Raw genomic sequence first — 15,621 nt, 5'->3', positions numbered from 1 at the left:
ACGCCACCACTTATCCCCCACTTACACTGCTGTCCTTTCATCACTTCAGGAAACTCAACAAACATTTCCTCTTGGCCTCAGGTGAAGATGCCAGCGACGGTCGTTCAGACTTGGCCACGGGTGGTTCTAACTACCATGTTGACTGTCGTTACCACAGCCAGGAGCACTAACGAACCAGCGGTATCGATGATCCTGGCAAACGACCCCACTGAGGTTAAATAGCTTAGTTTCCCTACCAGTCAGTCAGAACTGAAGAACTCTCTTGGATGAGGGACGAAAAGTCTTCTAGTATCTTCAACCAAGTCCAGTTGCCCTTGACTTTAACCTTCTTTAGATAACTATGACCTGGAAGACTGAGAACCTTCACAGACAACCTACCCAAGTAGTTTTGGTGCCTAATTCTAACCCAACAGCGACTGTTTCACAACGTTAACTGCATGTTTTATTTTCAAAGTCTAACCCAACCCTCTATATTTATTCTTGGTAACATGACATCGGAGACCTTTCATGCAAAAAATGACCCTACATACATGCACATACTCTGGTCCAGGGGAAAGGGGTAGCATGGTACTAAGGGATTCAATGCATAACTGATAACTGTGGAGTCTACGAAAAAGCTGTTCTCAGCCAGGAACAGTAGACATAAGATAAAACTATCTCACAGATGTTCATTATAGCTGAAACACTGGTACACATAGTGGACAGTAAGATGAATATAAGTACACAAAGTAAATGATACATATCAGAATGCAGAAAGGTCAAATCAACCATCCCAGTAAAACTTTAAATCTCAGCAAGAAGCTGATATTCCTGTTTACAAAGCTGTACTGAACAATGTAAATCTATATGTCTAAATGTTTTCTATGAACAGTTATATTTAGATAAAAATAGATAAAATAAACTATTTAATTCTCAGTGTTCAGGTTTGCTGAGTTAATAAAGCTGCAGATTTAAACTGTGACACTGGTGTTGATGGTGTCAGGAAGTTGTCCTGAAGTTTCGGTGTCTCAGTATGGACACTCTTGTCCTGTTTTGTTCTTTGTTATCTGTGTCAGAATAGATCTCCTCTTTGTTTCAGTATTTGATCAGGTCTTGTTATGGTCTTGGTTATGATATCAGTTTGAAAAAAGTCTTCCTGATCACTATGGAAGCTGGAGAAGTTCCTCTCCTGTGTCTGCTTTAGCCATGTACTCAGCTTTTGGGCTGGGTCGCTCCTGCTGGAATACGTTTGTACAAACGAGTTAGCAGCTTCTCTCTTTATGTCGAACACATTTCTACTTTTGTTGGTCAGAATAACTGAAGTGTCGGTGTCTCAGTATGGAGACTCTGTCTCAGTACATCACTCTCTGTCCTGTTTGGTTCTTTTTTATCTGTGTCACAAAAATCTTCCTGATCACTATGGAAGCTGGAGAAGTTCCACTCCTGTGTTAGCCATGTACTCAGCTTTTGGGGTCCGTAGGGTCCCTTAGCTTGGGAACTGGAGGGTTGCTGTATCAAGTCCAGAATGAAGTCAGTACAGAGTGTGGACTGGTAGCTGGAAAGGAGTGAAACATTTCCCCAGCAGGGCTGAAAGGTTCACTGTGTAAGTTTTAGTGGCATCTAGAGGTGAGGTTTGTGAATTGCAACCAACGGCTCAGTCACCGCTCACCCCTCCCTTTGTAAGCTCAGAGGAGAAGCTACGGTGGCCGACATGCTTTGTCGGCTCGTGTGCTAAATAATACGTGTGGTCCTCCATTTGTCCAAATACTACTACTACTACTACAACTACTTCTTCTTCCTTCTTCTTCGTACATTTTCTACAAAGAGGTAAAGCGTGCTCTCTTGGTTTACAGTTTTAAGAAACGACTCAAAATCCATTTATATGATCTTGCTTACAATAAATTCCATTTTTTATTTTAACACCATTGTTATTGTATTGTTTTACATTTGAATTTGTTTATTTCAGTGTTTTTGGAATTTGTACTTGTGTTATTGAATTGATTTGTTTATCTTGGAAAGCGCTTTGAGATGCGTTTTATGTTATGAAAGGTGCTATATAAATATAGCTTATTATGATTAGGGTGTCAATAATGGAACTACCTTTAACAACTTTTTTACACAGTTAGGTAGTTTCATATAGAGATGTGAGTTTTTAGTGTTGCATAACCGCAACCTACTGGATTACACAGTGCAAAATATTTACAGTGTCCACCCAAAGTGATTTGATTGACAACACAGTCCAAAAGTTATTTTAGAGGATTTTTGTCTTCTAATTTTGAGTCTTTAGTGTGGCACTCTGATGACCCCCATGAGACCAGGTAAAGAACTCTCGCATTATGGTAATGCTGCTTTTACTAAAGGAAAAGAAATGAAAACTTCTTCCACTTAATTTAGTATGGATTTATTTACTAAAGGGAATACTCTATTATAGTCCACATAGCATCATAAAACGCAAAATATACATAACTATTAAATTACATTTACTCATTTGGCAGATGCTTTTACCCAAAGCGACTTACATTTGAGGAACAACATACAAACATCAACAAAGCATCAGATACAGCACAAGATCTACAACTGACAATACATGCTAGTAAGAGCACTAATAAATACTAGAAAGAGCTAATAGCACATATCGCATCAATGGGGTAAATACCTAGTCAAAGAAGTAAGAGTTAACTAAAAGTGCAATCAAAACAGGATAATTGTAAGGGGATAGAAGAAGAAGAGCAGAGGAAGTGCATGTTGGAGGTTAGGAGAAAGTGTCCTCGGAAGAGATGAGTTTTCAAGAGTTTCTTGAAGTCAGAGAGGGACGCCCCTGCTCTGATGGCGTGTGGTAGCTCGTTCCACCATCGTGGTGTCACAGATGAGAACAGGGACTGAGAATGCTTTGTGAAAGGATGGCAAAGCCAGGCGGCGTTCTTTGGAGGAGCGTAAACTTGCATTATGGAGTTTAGGTAGATGGTGCAGACACAGTAGTAGCTCTGTATGCAAGCATTAGTGACTTGAATTTGATTCTGGAGGCCACGGGGAGCCAGTGGAGGTCACTGAGTAACGGAGTGACATGAGTCCTTTTGGGCTGATCAAAAACCAGACGTGCTGCTGTGTTCTGAACCATTTGTAAGGGTTTCACCACACAAGCTGGAAGACCTACTCAATACCTACCTCAATAGTCGAGGCGAGAGATAGCGTACTGAGTGAGGTAGAGCCTGATTTTTCTTATGTTGTATAGAGCAACCTAGAAACAGCAGCAACATGGTCTGAAAAGGACAGCTGGTCATCAATCATGACACCCAAGCTTCTCACCACCCCGGTTGGAGTGATGGTTGAGAAATCAGTTTGTAGTTTGATGTTATGGTGGATAGATTGCTTGGCTGGAATGATCAAGAGTTCAGTCTTAGAGAGGTTTAGCTGAAGATGGCGGCCTTCATCCATGCAGATATGTCCAAGAGACAGTCCGTGATCCGCGCCGAGATGCTGGGGTCGTCTGGTGGGAAGGATAGGTAGAGTTGCATATCGTCTGCGTAGCAGTGGTAAGAAAAGCCGTGTGAGCGAATGATTGGCCCCAGTGAGATGGTGTTAACTGAGAAGAGAAGGGGTCCTAGCACTGAGCCTTGGGGTACCCCTGTGGAGAGGCAGTGGGAGGAGGATAATTGTCCTTGCCACAAAACATTGTAGGAACGCCCCAAGAGGTAAGATTCAAACAATAGGAGTGCCTTGCCCGAGATGCCCATTGCTGAGAGTGCGGATAACAGAATTATGTGATTGATTGTGTCAAAGGCAACTGATAGGTCAAGCAGGATGAGAAACGAGGATTGGGTTGCCGCTTTAGCTGACCTTAGGGCTTCTGTTACAGACAGAAGAGCCGTTTCAGTAGAGTGGCCACGGATCTAGGAGGTCATTCCGTGAGAGGAATTCTGAGACCTGTTTGAAGACTACCCGTTCCATAGTGAAAGTGAAACTGGTCGATAGTTCTCAACTTGAGTTGGGTCGAGTGAGGGCTTTTTGAGCAAGGTTGTATGCCGAGCCCTTTTGAAAATGGTCGGGAATGTTCCCAAAGCCAGAGAAGTATTTATCACATGAGTGGAAACTTGGTAGGAGATATGGTTTGGAGGAGATTCGTAGGAATCGGGTCCAGTGGGCATGTAGTGGGACGGCTATGGGTCAGGAGTTCTGATACTTCGTTCTCCGTGAGAGGAGTGAAGGAGGAGAGTGAAGTGCCATTGACCTGGGAGGACATAGGAACAGATGTAGTAGGACTGCTGCATGTTAGCCTTGGTGTTGACTTGGTACATGACAATGTTTGGAGAGGATTCTCATGGAATTCCCATTACAGCCTTTTTCTCTATTTCCCGAGGGGGATGGAGGGAGACATGTAGTTGGACTGCTACATGGTAGGTTTTCTTGTGCCATGCTCACACAGTGGGAGCTGACCAGGGCGGGAATAGACCGGTTGATTTTGAGTGATTTAGAGAAATGGCTAGTTATAGCCGCCACTGCCTGTGAATGAGGCAGCAAAGATATCAGCAGACAAGTTTGTGAGTGGTGGAGGTGGAGGAGGATTTAGCAGTGATTTAAAAGTGGAAAATAATGTCCTTGAGTCAGCGGCACTGCTTATTCTGTCATTATAGAATGCAGTTTTGGCGGCATTGATGCTTGTTGAGAAGGAGGATAGGAGCATTTAGTAGCCCTTAAGGTTGGCAGGGTCTTTTCTTTCAGCAGGTCTGAGATCAGTACGGAGCCCACAGATGGTATCAGTTAGCCACGGGTGGGACTGGTTCTGGCTATAAGGTTTGGTGGATAGAGGACACAGGCTATCCAGGCATGAGCTCAGTGTAGAGCACAGAGATTGTGTGGCATCACTGACCTCAAGTGAGGAAAGTATGTTGAGGGAAGGTAGACCGGAAGCTACCACTGAGGCAAAGTGAGTGGGAGACAGGTTGCAGAGGTAGCAGCGGTGTCAGACATATGGGCTGTTCATGAACTGAATGAAATAGAGGTCAGACATGTGTAGAGGTGTGACTGTTAGGCACTTGGTGGCACAGTTTCGGACAAGAATGAGTCAAGCTCCTTGCCAGCTTTGTGGGTCGGGGGGCTGAGAACCTGTGTTAGATCAAAGGACTAAATCAGAGACAAGAAGTCTGCTAAGTTTGATTTGTCTAAGTGAATGTTCATGTCACCGAGGACAAGTAACGGACAGTAATGCTCTGGGATTGAAGACAGCTGTCTTCTAAATACTGAATATTATTGGGGTCAGCAGTGTAACAGCGTGAAAAGAAGCAAGAAGCTGATAATCCTGCAAACTGAACAATGTAAATCTATATGTCTTAACATTTTTATGAAGAAATATATTTAGATTCTCACAACTGAAAAAAATTCACGTTTTCACTGTTCAGGATTGTTGAAATTCCCGATGAGTAGTTCCAGGAGGAGTTGCCCTCTTACAATAGCTATGAGATCTGCTTTTTCTCTCATGGTGTTAAGGATCTGAACTCGTTGCTTCCAGCCTGGCTTGGCCTCAGATATCTCTCCCTCAATCAGCATGTCAATGTACTCTGGAGTGGAGAGAGGATTTGGCTTCAGTTCTATCTCTTTAAGTCTGTTTAAACACTCAGATGACCACTTCATCAGGTTCACCACGTTAGTCTGCACATCATCATATTCAGCATGCAGTTGTTCAATCAATACCTGAACACGTTTCTCAGCATCTGAGGCTTTTAGGTACTTTTCTTTCAGCTCTTTTACTGTTCGTTTTTCTTGTACTTCCTGATACTCCCATCTGTACTTCTGATTAAAATGTACACTCCAGGAACATTTGCCTGGACACTGAGTACAGTATCCATCTGATTCCATTTCCGAGCAGCATATTGTATCTGCATCAGTTGCACAGGGATAGTGACAGGTGACATGACACTGCTGACAGTTCCTAAGGTAATCTCCAGTACCAAAAATATCTAATTGAACGGGCTTAGTGAAGATGATTTCAAACTCAAAGTTCTCATTTCCGCTGATCTCTGCCTCGTGCTCTTTCAGTTTTTCACTTGTCTCTTTTATCTCCTCCAGCTTGGCTAACTGAACTTTAACCTGCTCCTGCAAGTTTTCAACTGAATTCTTGAGCTGCTCTCTTTCTCTGAGGACCTGCTTCGTCATCGTCAAGCTTTTGGTTTCTATGGTATTCAAAGCAGCAAAGAACCTCTTCATGCTTTTTGTCCCCATGTTCCAACACATCTGATCAAAGCCTCCCTCTTCATCCTCATCATCCCCACTCATGCTGCCTGCTGCAGATGATTTGTTGTCTGCAAACAAAGCTGAGTTATTGAATTTGAAGTGAACTGGCAGCCCGTCTCTTGTTTTAGGACATGGGACACCTGAAGCATTGATTGCCTCTAGAACTGGTGGACGCTGGCTGTCTGCGAATGTCACCAGAACCCTGATGTTTTCTGCCACATCTTTGCCAAAGATTGAGAGCACAGAGTCAAACACATATTTCTGTGTTGGCGTGAGTTGAGCTAAAGAAGCCTGAGCTACAAAACACACAGCGTCAATTTCACTGACACCAAGCTCAGCAGAGAAGAAATTACACAGCTGTTCTGTGATGCTCTCATCTCTTATTATGCCTCTTGTATCTCCAAACTCTGGAGTGTCAACAATGGTCAGAGAGTATTCTGTTTTAAAACCCTCCTGGTGGTTGATTTTGTACACAGTGACTTCAGAGGTCTGGCTTTCAGCCTGTGACGTCGACTGACCCTCATCAATTAGTTTGAATCTGTAATTGTCCTTCCACTCTACACCAACAATGTAGTTGATCAGTCCATTGATCAGAGTCGCCTTTCCAGATCCGGACACTCCAAAAAACATTATTGTGCGATTTTTCCTTGTGCTTTCTTTGCCAAAACTGTATCTTCTACATCCATCAATGTCCGTATCTTCTTCTTTCAGAGGCAGTTTGTAAACTGAAGGTGATTCAGAATTTATCCTTTCACTTCTACTTTTGAGGAGTTCTGTGAGACGTTTAAATTTCATTGTGCAGACATTAACAGAGATGCTCTCCTTGCTTCTTCCAGCTTCACCACAGTCACATCTGACCCTGACAACATATTCTGTCTCTGGCTGAAGCCCTGAAATGATCGCCTTTTCAGCTCTCGACATCATTTGCTTCCATTGGAGATCTTCCTCTTTCACCCCGTTGTCTGTTTTGGCGTACTCCACGATGTAGCTCAAAATCTGGACATCTTGTCCAAGCTCAGCAGGTTTCTCCCAGCTGACCGAGATCTCAGTCGCTTTTGAGTCTGGTTCAACTTGAGGTTTTCCAGGAGGGCTGCAAGGTAAGGTTTTAATGGAACCACTGACTTCATTGGCCGGCCCAACACCTGCTGAGGTCACTGCTCTGCATCTGAACATATACTCTGTGTTAGGACTCAGATGGCTCACTGTGACTTCTCCAGCTTTTGATGCTGTCTCTTGTTGCCATCCATCCTCTCCTCTGACACAGTACTCTACAGAGTAGGAGGTGATGTTCTCTGCTCCAAATCTGGGCGCAGAAATCTTCAGTGTCACACTGTTGTGCTTTATGTCACTTGCTGTTACTGTTTCAGGCTTTGAAGGCGGCTCAAAGTTCTCATTGACAGAAAAGCCGCCTTCATGAAGGTAGATGCTTGAACCTTTCTGTGTCTCATTTGTTAATCCCACTGTCAGGAACTTTATGTTCTTGTTCTCCTTGTTGGCCTCTGCAAAGTCACTGAAGAGCTTTGCTTTATTCCTCATTGCATCTGTTATTTCTTTTGAGGTGAACCATTGTTCCTTCTCTACATCTTGAGGGTCGTCTGCTTCGGGTGTTTGTTTTAAGTAGTTAGATAAAACTGAGAGGTACGGTTCAGCACTTCCCAGGGAGGTGAAAACAAAACACACAGCATGGTCTGCACTGAGGGTTTCTTCACTAAGAACATTCTGAGAGGGGACGATCTTGGTGTTTTTCATCATGTTGGTTAAAGACATTAAGGTGTAGACTTCTCTCTCTTTACAGTCCAACCACTCGTTCAGGTCTTTGCTGTTGAAAGGAGAAGAATGTCTCTTCTTCAGGATCTCTGCGAGCACAGCCTCCTCTTCTCCTCCTCCTCGGATTGATGGAAGTTTCTTTGCCAGATTTTGTTGGAATCCCAGCTTGAACTCAGAGCACATCTCTTTAAAGCTTTTAATCTTTTTGCCAATCTGTGGGAACTGCTGTGCGGTGGTGGTTCTCATTGTGTCATTGCACCTCATTTCCAGCTCACTGAAGTCCTCCAGGACTCTCTGTGATTCCTGAACTAATCCTATACTTATCTGACGGACCAGTTTTGCAGCAGAAGAATCTAAACTTGTCAGTGGCAACAGCCAGACTTTCATTGGTACAGCCTTTTCTCCGTTGGCTCCCAGTAATCTTGGCAGGCTTTGGTAGACTTCTACTGCATCCTGAAAGGACACAGGACTTTTTTCAAGAGCAAAGTCTCCAAAGAATCTGCAGGAGAATTTCTCAACATTTGCTCTGTCCTTGTCTTCCAGTTTCAGGGAACCTTCACCATCTATAGCGACACTGGGAAACTTCTTGATCATCACCTTCAAGTTCCCCTCAATGTCTTGATGATCTTCTTTTTTAGACACCTCACGGTCAAAGACAAAGAAGGCTTGTGCCCCATAAAGAATGGCTGTGACTACATGTGTTGCTAATCCTTTATCAAAGACATATGAATGCTTCATATTGTCTCTTCCAAGGTGATCCATTGACAGTTCCTGGAACTTTGTGGTAGCCTTGTACTTCAGAGTTACTCTGGCCTGATTTTTGGAAATCTTACTGTCATTCAGGTATTTAGCCGATCCATCAACCTCAACCAGTCCACTCAAGAAACTTGCCTTCAGGGAAGCTTCAACATTTAGAGCTGAAGATTTGTCCTCAATTGATTCAGATGCAACGATCTCAAAGTCAGTGTTCGGTTTTGGTCTTTTGGGGTCTTTCCTTTATCTTTTTCCAGGTCATTGCGGTCCCACAGCGTAATGCCTGCCAAAAAGAAGAGGAGAAGTCAAACTGCCTTTTATTGCATGATAGTAAAGCATAGCTTTTAGACACAAAATCAGAGAAACACTACTTTGGCTTTTCTATAAGAACTTCTTCTGTGTTATAAAGAGGATCAATTCACAAATTAAAATAGCTTCTTCCTGACATGCTTTAAAACAAAACATGTTGGTAATCTCTATCAGAACAAGAGACACATGATTCTCAGATAATTAAAATGAAGCAAAAGTGATCAAACGATCTGAGATGAAAATGTTGTTGAATGTGGCTTTAAATCCTGAAAGTTTTAAGTATCTTCACATGTGAATCCTTACCAGGGACAAGTGAGTCTTTGCGGCAGTCGTACAACATCCCGAGGCTGAAAGGCCGGCCGAGCGCCGCCACCTCCATCGTCCCGCCGGCTTCAGAGTCCATCGCTCAGTCTGAACTGGACAAAATGGACAACAGCTTGTTAGTTCATTTCTCTGACACTTCTCTGTGTGATGGCCACAGCAGGAATTTAAAATATTTGGTAATATCACGTCCAGACACCCTCACATTTTCACTTTAATTTTGACCTTTTCTCTCATTTAATTTTAAGTTAAAGGAAACTTTCATATAAAACAACAAACATTGTTTTTGCATTTAAAGCAACTATAATGCATTTTTTATAATAATGTGAAAACAATGGAATAATGTGTCGGTGTCTCTGAATTATCAGCTGAATCTGCAACTTCTCTGCTTTATGGAACTTTATCGGGACTTTCAGCAGATAGAAACAAACAGCAGATAGACACAGTTAGAGAGCATCTGGTGAACACAGTGCAGCATTTAGCAGCGATAGAGCCAGATATTTCCCTCAGGAGCTGCTGGAGACCGAACACAGAGCTATCAGAGACAAACATGACTCCACATGAAGCATCATGTTACTCTGTAGCTGCTGGAGGTGGAAATAAGCTGCTGTTTGATCACAAGTTCTATATATCAACTTAAGGATGAAACTTATTTCATGTTCAAGTTGCTTTCCATGTGCCTCTCCTCTCATCCCACACCGCAGTCCGACCACTCTAAAGAAAGCTCAGCTTCTGCTCTGTTCTGCTCAAATTACTCAAGTAATTAGCCAACTAATAACAACAACCGCTGTTATTCTGTGTCAATAGAGCCCTACGCCGCGTGCCGCCATCTTGGTGAGGTCCGTGAGCTGCTAAATTTCGTTTCTGTCATCAAATTGAAGGAGAGCAGAAGAGTTACTTTGGGGGAGGCGGTCTTTATTGGCCTCTACTGGCCGACCCGTAGGAGCTACACAGACATGCAGTATACCAATCCACTTGTCTCTTCAATACAAAGAGAAAGAGCCCATTTACTTGCCCTGTTCTGTTTTCAACTTGTGCACCTGTAAAGCATGGGAGTTCTTTCGGTCATAGGAATGTTGATCAATATTCACTGTTTTTATCAGTATTGCAGTGTTTTAGAAGCTTTATGTTATTTGGAACGTGGTTGTATGGAGAGAAATAGTGTTTTGAAGAAAACTCCCAATAAAAGTGAACATAAAACAGTAATATGGACAAAACATGAACATTCGCCTGGTATATTTTTAAAATACTGTGTAATTACTGTTGCATATTAGTTTCTTTTCATCAAATATTAGAAGATATTCAGTTGCATTATAATGAGTTGGATGATGATTTTGATGGTTTATTGCATAAAAAATATAGCTTTTTTACCAGGCGGGGATGAAAATAGATTTTCCTATATTGCATCTCCATTTACTCTTTAATAGAAAAATAAATAGGTTCAGTTGATTCATATTCCTCTGACCTTTCAAAGGAGACCAGAATTATGCACCATACCTAATGGTTGAGGAGTTATTACTGATTTACTTTGGGTATGTTATTTGCGTTTTTTGTGGAAATAGGTGGCAGGTACCATGTGGTTAAATATAATTGTCCTCTCACAGGATCAGTGGGTTAGCCAGCTAACTTTTGGGTAACTCGGTTAACTCTATTTTTCCAGTCTCACAAAGACAGATGAGTTCACACTTTGGCTCACAATGTCCGATGCCATGGCGCTGGTAATAATAGCTTGGGGAATAACTTTTGAGGGGGGAGGGGAGGCAGTGGTAAACTAGCTCTTACCCCGTTAGACATTGGATAGCTGCCTCTTGTAGCCTGCGACACTCAGCCCTAGGCCGGAGGGGGCGTCTTTGAGGAGAATCAAAGCAAAATGGAACATGGTCTTGGCGATGAAGACCGTGGGCCCCCAGTTAGTTTTGTGAGTTTGGTGGGCGGGGCTTAGCAGACTGATGCGAGGAACGTTTTGCGTTGTATGTTCAATTGTTATCGACTGCTGCTTTAAATCAGAACACCTACCTGTTTGGTTTCAGTACATTTCAGGCAGTTGGAAGTTGTTTCTGCAGCTGCAGACTGAAGTCCCAACAATGGAGCCTGAAGGCTGATTCACATCATCAGTTGAGTTCTAACAGCAGCACGGAAGGGATTCTACTGATCGCCAAAGAGACAAAGAGAAAAGGCTTTTAGAGGTAACTGACGTGTTTCACTGTTTGTGCAGATAATGATTGCTATGGATGCTGGAGTGTAAGGCAAGGCAAGGCAAGGCAAGTTTATTTGTATAACACATTTTAACAACAAGGTCATTCAAAGTGCTATAAATAAAACATAGAAGCAACAGGGAAATATAAAAAAGTTTAAAAGCAACATAAAATATAATAAAAGTTACAGTGTTACAATCAGGGTTAAAAGAGTTAAATGGAAAAAAGCAATGATTAAAAGCTAAAAACAAAGAAATAGAAAACAGGACAGTAAAAGTTACAGTGCAGTGTAAAAGAAAAGTCTTCAGCCTTAATTTAAAAGAACTGACTGTTTCAGCAGACCTGCAGTTATCTGGGAGTTTGTTCCAGATATACGGAGCATAATAACTGAACGCTGCTTCTCCTTGTTTAGATTTGATTCTGGGGACAGAAAGCAGACCTGGTCCCAGACGACCTGAGAGGTCTGGATGGTTCATAACGAAGCAGAAGATCGGAAATGTATTTTGGCCCTAAACCATTTAGTGCTTTATAAACTAACAGCAGGATTTTGAAATAAATTCTTTGACATACAGGAAGCCAATGTAAAGACATCAGAACTGGAGTGATGTGATCCACCTTTTTGGTCTTAGTGAGGACTCAAGCAGCATCCTTCTGTATCAGCTGCAGCTGTCTAATGGATTTCTTAGGGAGCCCTGTAAGGACACTGTTACAGTAGTCGAGTCGACTGAAGATAAATGCATGGATAAGCTTTTCCAGGTCCTGCTGAGACATAAGTCCTTTAATCCTTGATATATTCTTCAGGTGATAGTAGGCTGACTTTGTAATTGTCTTAATGTGGCTCCTCAAATTCAGGTCTGAGTCCATAACCACACCAAGATTTCTGGCTTGATTTGTGGTTCTTAACATTACAGATTGAAGTCGAGCACTGACTTTCAATCGTTTCTCCCTGGCTCCAAAAACAATAACTTCAGTTTTATCCTTGTTTAACTGAAGCAAATTCTGGCACATCTAATCATTGACCTGCTCAATACAGTTAATCAGCGCCTGTATGGGATCATAGTCCCCTGGTGAAATGGTAAATGTAAATCTGTGTGTCATCTGCATAATTATGGTAACATATTTTGTTGTTTTTCATAATCTGAGCCAGTGGAAGCATGTAAATGTTAAACACAAGAGGTCCCAAAATGGAGCCTTGGGGAACTCCACATGTCATTTTTGTCAGCTCAGATGTGTGATTACCTATAGACACAAAGTAGTCCCTGTCCTTTAAATAGGATTCAAACCAGTTTAGTACTGTGCCAGAAAGTCCAACACAGTTTTCAAGTCTGTCTAGTAATATGTTGTGGTCGACCGTGTTGAATGCAGCACTGAGATCCAATAATACTAAGACTGAAATTCTGCCACTGTCAGTGTTTAAATGGATGTCATTGAAGACCCTAACAAAAGCCGTCTCAGTGCTGTGGTGTGGTCGAAAACCTGACTGGAAGACATCAAAACAGTTATTTAGTGCCAAGAAAGCACTAAGCTGTTGAAAAACAGGGGAGTTTGATATGGGCCTATAATTGCTCATTAGTGACCTGTCTAGATTGCTCTTTTTTTAAGAGTGGCGTAATGACTGCCGTTTTCAGGGCCTGTGGGAAAAAACCTGAGAGGAGAGACATGTTGACAATTTGTAGTAAATCTGAGACCATGCATTTAGAAACATTTTAGAAAAAACCTGTTGGCAGAATGTCAAGGCAGCGTGAGGAGGATTTCAGATGTTGTATTATGTCCTCCAGGTTTTTATGGTTAATAGAATCAAATTGTCTCATGCTATATTGTTGTTTTCAGTGGACACAGGGACAAGACATATCCTGTTACTGACATGGAGGCACTGATTGCTTGTCTCATTGTTTTGAATTTTGTCTGTGAAGAAGGAAGCAAATTCATTGCAGGCCCTGGTGGATAGAAGGTCAGAGGCTACAGACACAGGAGGGTTGGTTAGCCTGTCCACAGCAGCAAACAGGGCACGTGCATTATTAATGTTTTTGGTGATGATGTCAGAGAAGAAGGACCGCCTTGCATTTCTCAGCTCTAAATTATAAATGTGAAGTCTCTCTTTATAGATGTCATAATGAACCTGGAGATTTGTTTTCCGCCACCTGCGTTCAGCTTTTCGACGCTCTCTTTTTTGAGTTTCTAACCAGCGTGGCATTTCTCCATGGAGATCTTCTCTTACCAGAGACCACCTTCACCTTGGCTGGTGCAATGGCATCAATAACATTTGTAATTTTAGAATTGAAATCATCTACAAGTGTTTTCAGTGATATGCCGTTTTGTGATCACCTCTGTTTGTACATTTGTGTGCACGCAGACAGCACTCTCAAAGAAACACAGGAATGATCAGAGAGAGCAACATCAGTCACCACAACCTTGGAAATGTCCAGACCCTTGGAGATGACCAAGTCCAAGTGTGCCCCTTATTGTGTGTGTGCCTCGTCACATGTAGTTCTTTAGTCCCTCTGTCCTGGGGGTTGTCAACATGGATGTTAAAATCCCCAACAATAACCACACAGTCAAAGTCAATACAGATTATAGACAGCAGTTCACCAAATTCATCAAAAAGTTTGCACAGTATTTAGGGGGCCTGTAGATATTTAGAAAAATAGCTCGAGAAGAGGAATTCAGCTTTAGAGCCACATATTCAAAAGAATCAAAATTCCCATAAGACATCTTTTTGCATTGGAGGGAGTCATTAAACTAAATGGCAACTCCACCTCCCCTCTTATGGACTCTAGCTTCACTATAAACTGAAGTTGGGAGGGGTAGACTCGATAAGGACAGCTGCACTGTTATCTTGGTCCAACCAAGTTTAGTTAAAAACATGAAATTAAGATGTGAGTTATTATAAAATCATTGATTTAAAATGTTTTTCCTGCCAAAGACCTAACGTTTAACAAAGCTAATTTAGTGTGTTAAAAACGTTATCTGGCCCACTTTTTGACAGGCTGCGGCTGACAGGAATTAATACTAAATGTGCAGGATATGTTGAGTGCTTCCTGTTTCTTAACACATTCACCGTGCTTTTTCTGTTACCTGTCAAGACAGGGATGGAGAGACTACCTGCACACTGGGCCCCGGCTTGTCCTGGGAAGAGTCATGAGTGCTATTTTCCTTGTAGCCTGGACCCAGCACATATCAGACAGAGCTTACTGGGCTTTTTCGCCATTGTGGAGCGGAGGACGGGTTGGGCGCTGTACTTTTGACAGATGTGTCAAACCTGGAGGACTTAGAACCAGAGGTGGAGGTGGACGGTGAGGGGGGTTTAGGGTAGAGAAAATGGAGTGGAGCGAGGGAAGGTGCGGGGAGTAAATTTGGTCCCAGCTCTAACCAGATCTTCCATGTGATCAGTGAAGTCCAACAGGGGGAGAGAGGAGAAAGTGTGTCTGAAGGTGGGGATTGGGGGGTAGAGATGTTGAATCCTCACTGTCGGTTTTCAGTGAGGGAGGTGGAGACTCTTCCTCTTGGCTCAGATGTCTCCAGTGATCAGAGCTCTCTTCCGGCGGGGCTGGGTGGCTCTCCTTCAAGGTTTCTGGCGTGTTGTGTTGTGTCTTCTTCTTGTTTAGATTCCTCTTGTCTCTTGTCCTTGGCAGAGGGAACAGATGAGTGATGCAGAAAGTAAAACAGTTTGGAGCTGAACAATTTTACTCCTGACTTGTTAAGGCAAGTCCATCTGCCTTAAAAGATGCCTGCGGTCCCACAGAAAGTGAAAGTTTTCGATGAAATGCACTGAATGGACAGTACATGTTGTTGAGAGCCACGTGTTCAAAGCCATCAATCTGCTGAATCTCTCAGCTCCTCTTCGGATTGGCGGTATAGGGCCACTGATAAACACCTCAGCATTCAGAGAGCTGACTGTGTTCAACAGATTATTAAAATCCTCTTTCAACACTTCAGACTGTTTCACAACATCATTGGTCCCGATGTGCAGTATGATGTTTTTCACAACAGGATGTTCAGCCACGATATGCAGGATTCTTTCTGCCAAGTCAGACACCGTATCCTTCGGAAAGCAGAGTACTTTGGTGTT

At 42.6% G+C, this 15,621-nt stretch overlaps 1 protein-coding gene and 1 pseudogene across 1 annotated transcript; both read right to left on the bottom strand.

Moving 5' to 3' along the window:
• Nucleotides 1-3,411: 3,411 nt before the first annotated feature.
• LOC119902693 lies at nucleotides 3,412-11,521 on the bottom strand. Its single transcript, XM_038719036.1, is given in 4 exon segments — nucleotides 3,412-8,964; nucleotides 8,967-9,010; nucleotides 9,340-9,452; nucleotides 11,374-11,521. Coding segments are annotated over 3 exon segments (3,744 nt in total). The 5' UTR covers nucleotides 9,440-9,452; nucleotides 11,374-11,521; the 3' UTR covers nucleotides 3,412-5,364.
• LOC119901615 overlaps nucleotides 7,459-15,621 on the bottom strand; it is a 10,332-nt pseudogene continuing 2,169 nt past the window's right edge.

The sequence above is a fragment of the Micropterus salmoides genome, unplaced genomic scaffold (genome assembly GCF_014851395.1).
Source record: "Micropterus salmoides isolate LMB-PRFRI ecotype aquatic unplaced genomic scaffold, ASM1485139v1 Ms_hic_scaffold_14, whole genome shotgun sequence".
Lineage (NCBI taxonomy): Eukaryota > Metazoa > Chordata > Actinopteri > Centrarchiformes > Centrarchidae > Micropterus > Micropterus salmoides.
This window is presented reverse-complemented; position numbering and strand designations above follow the sequence as displayed.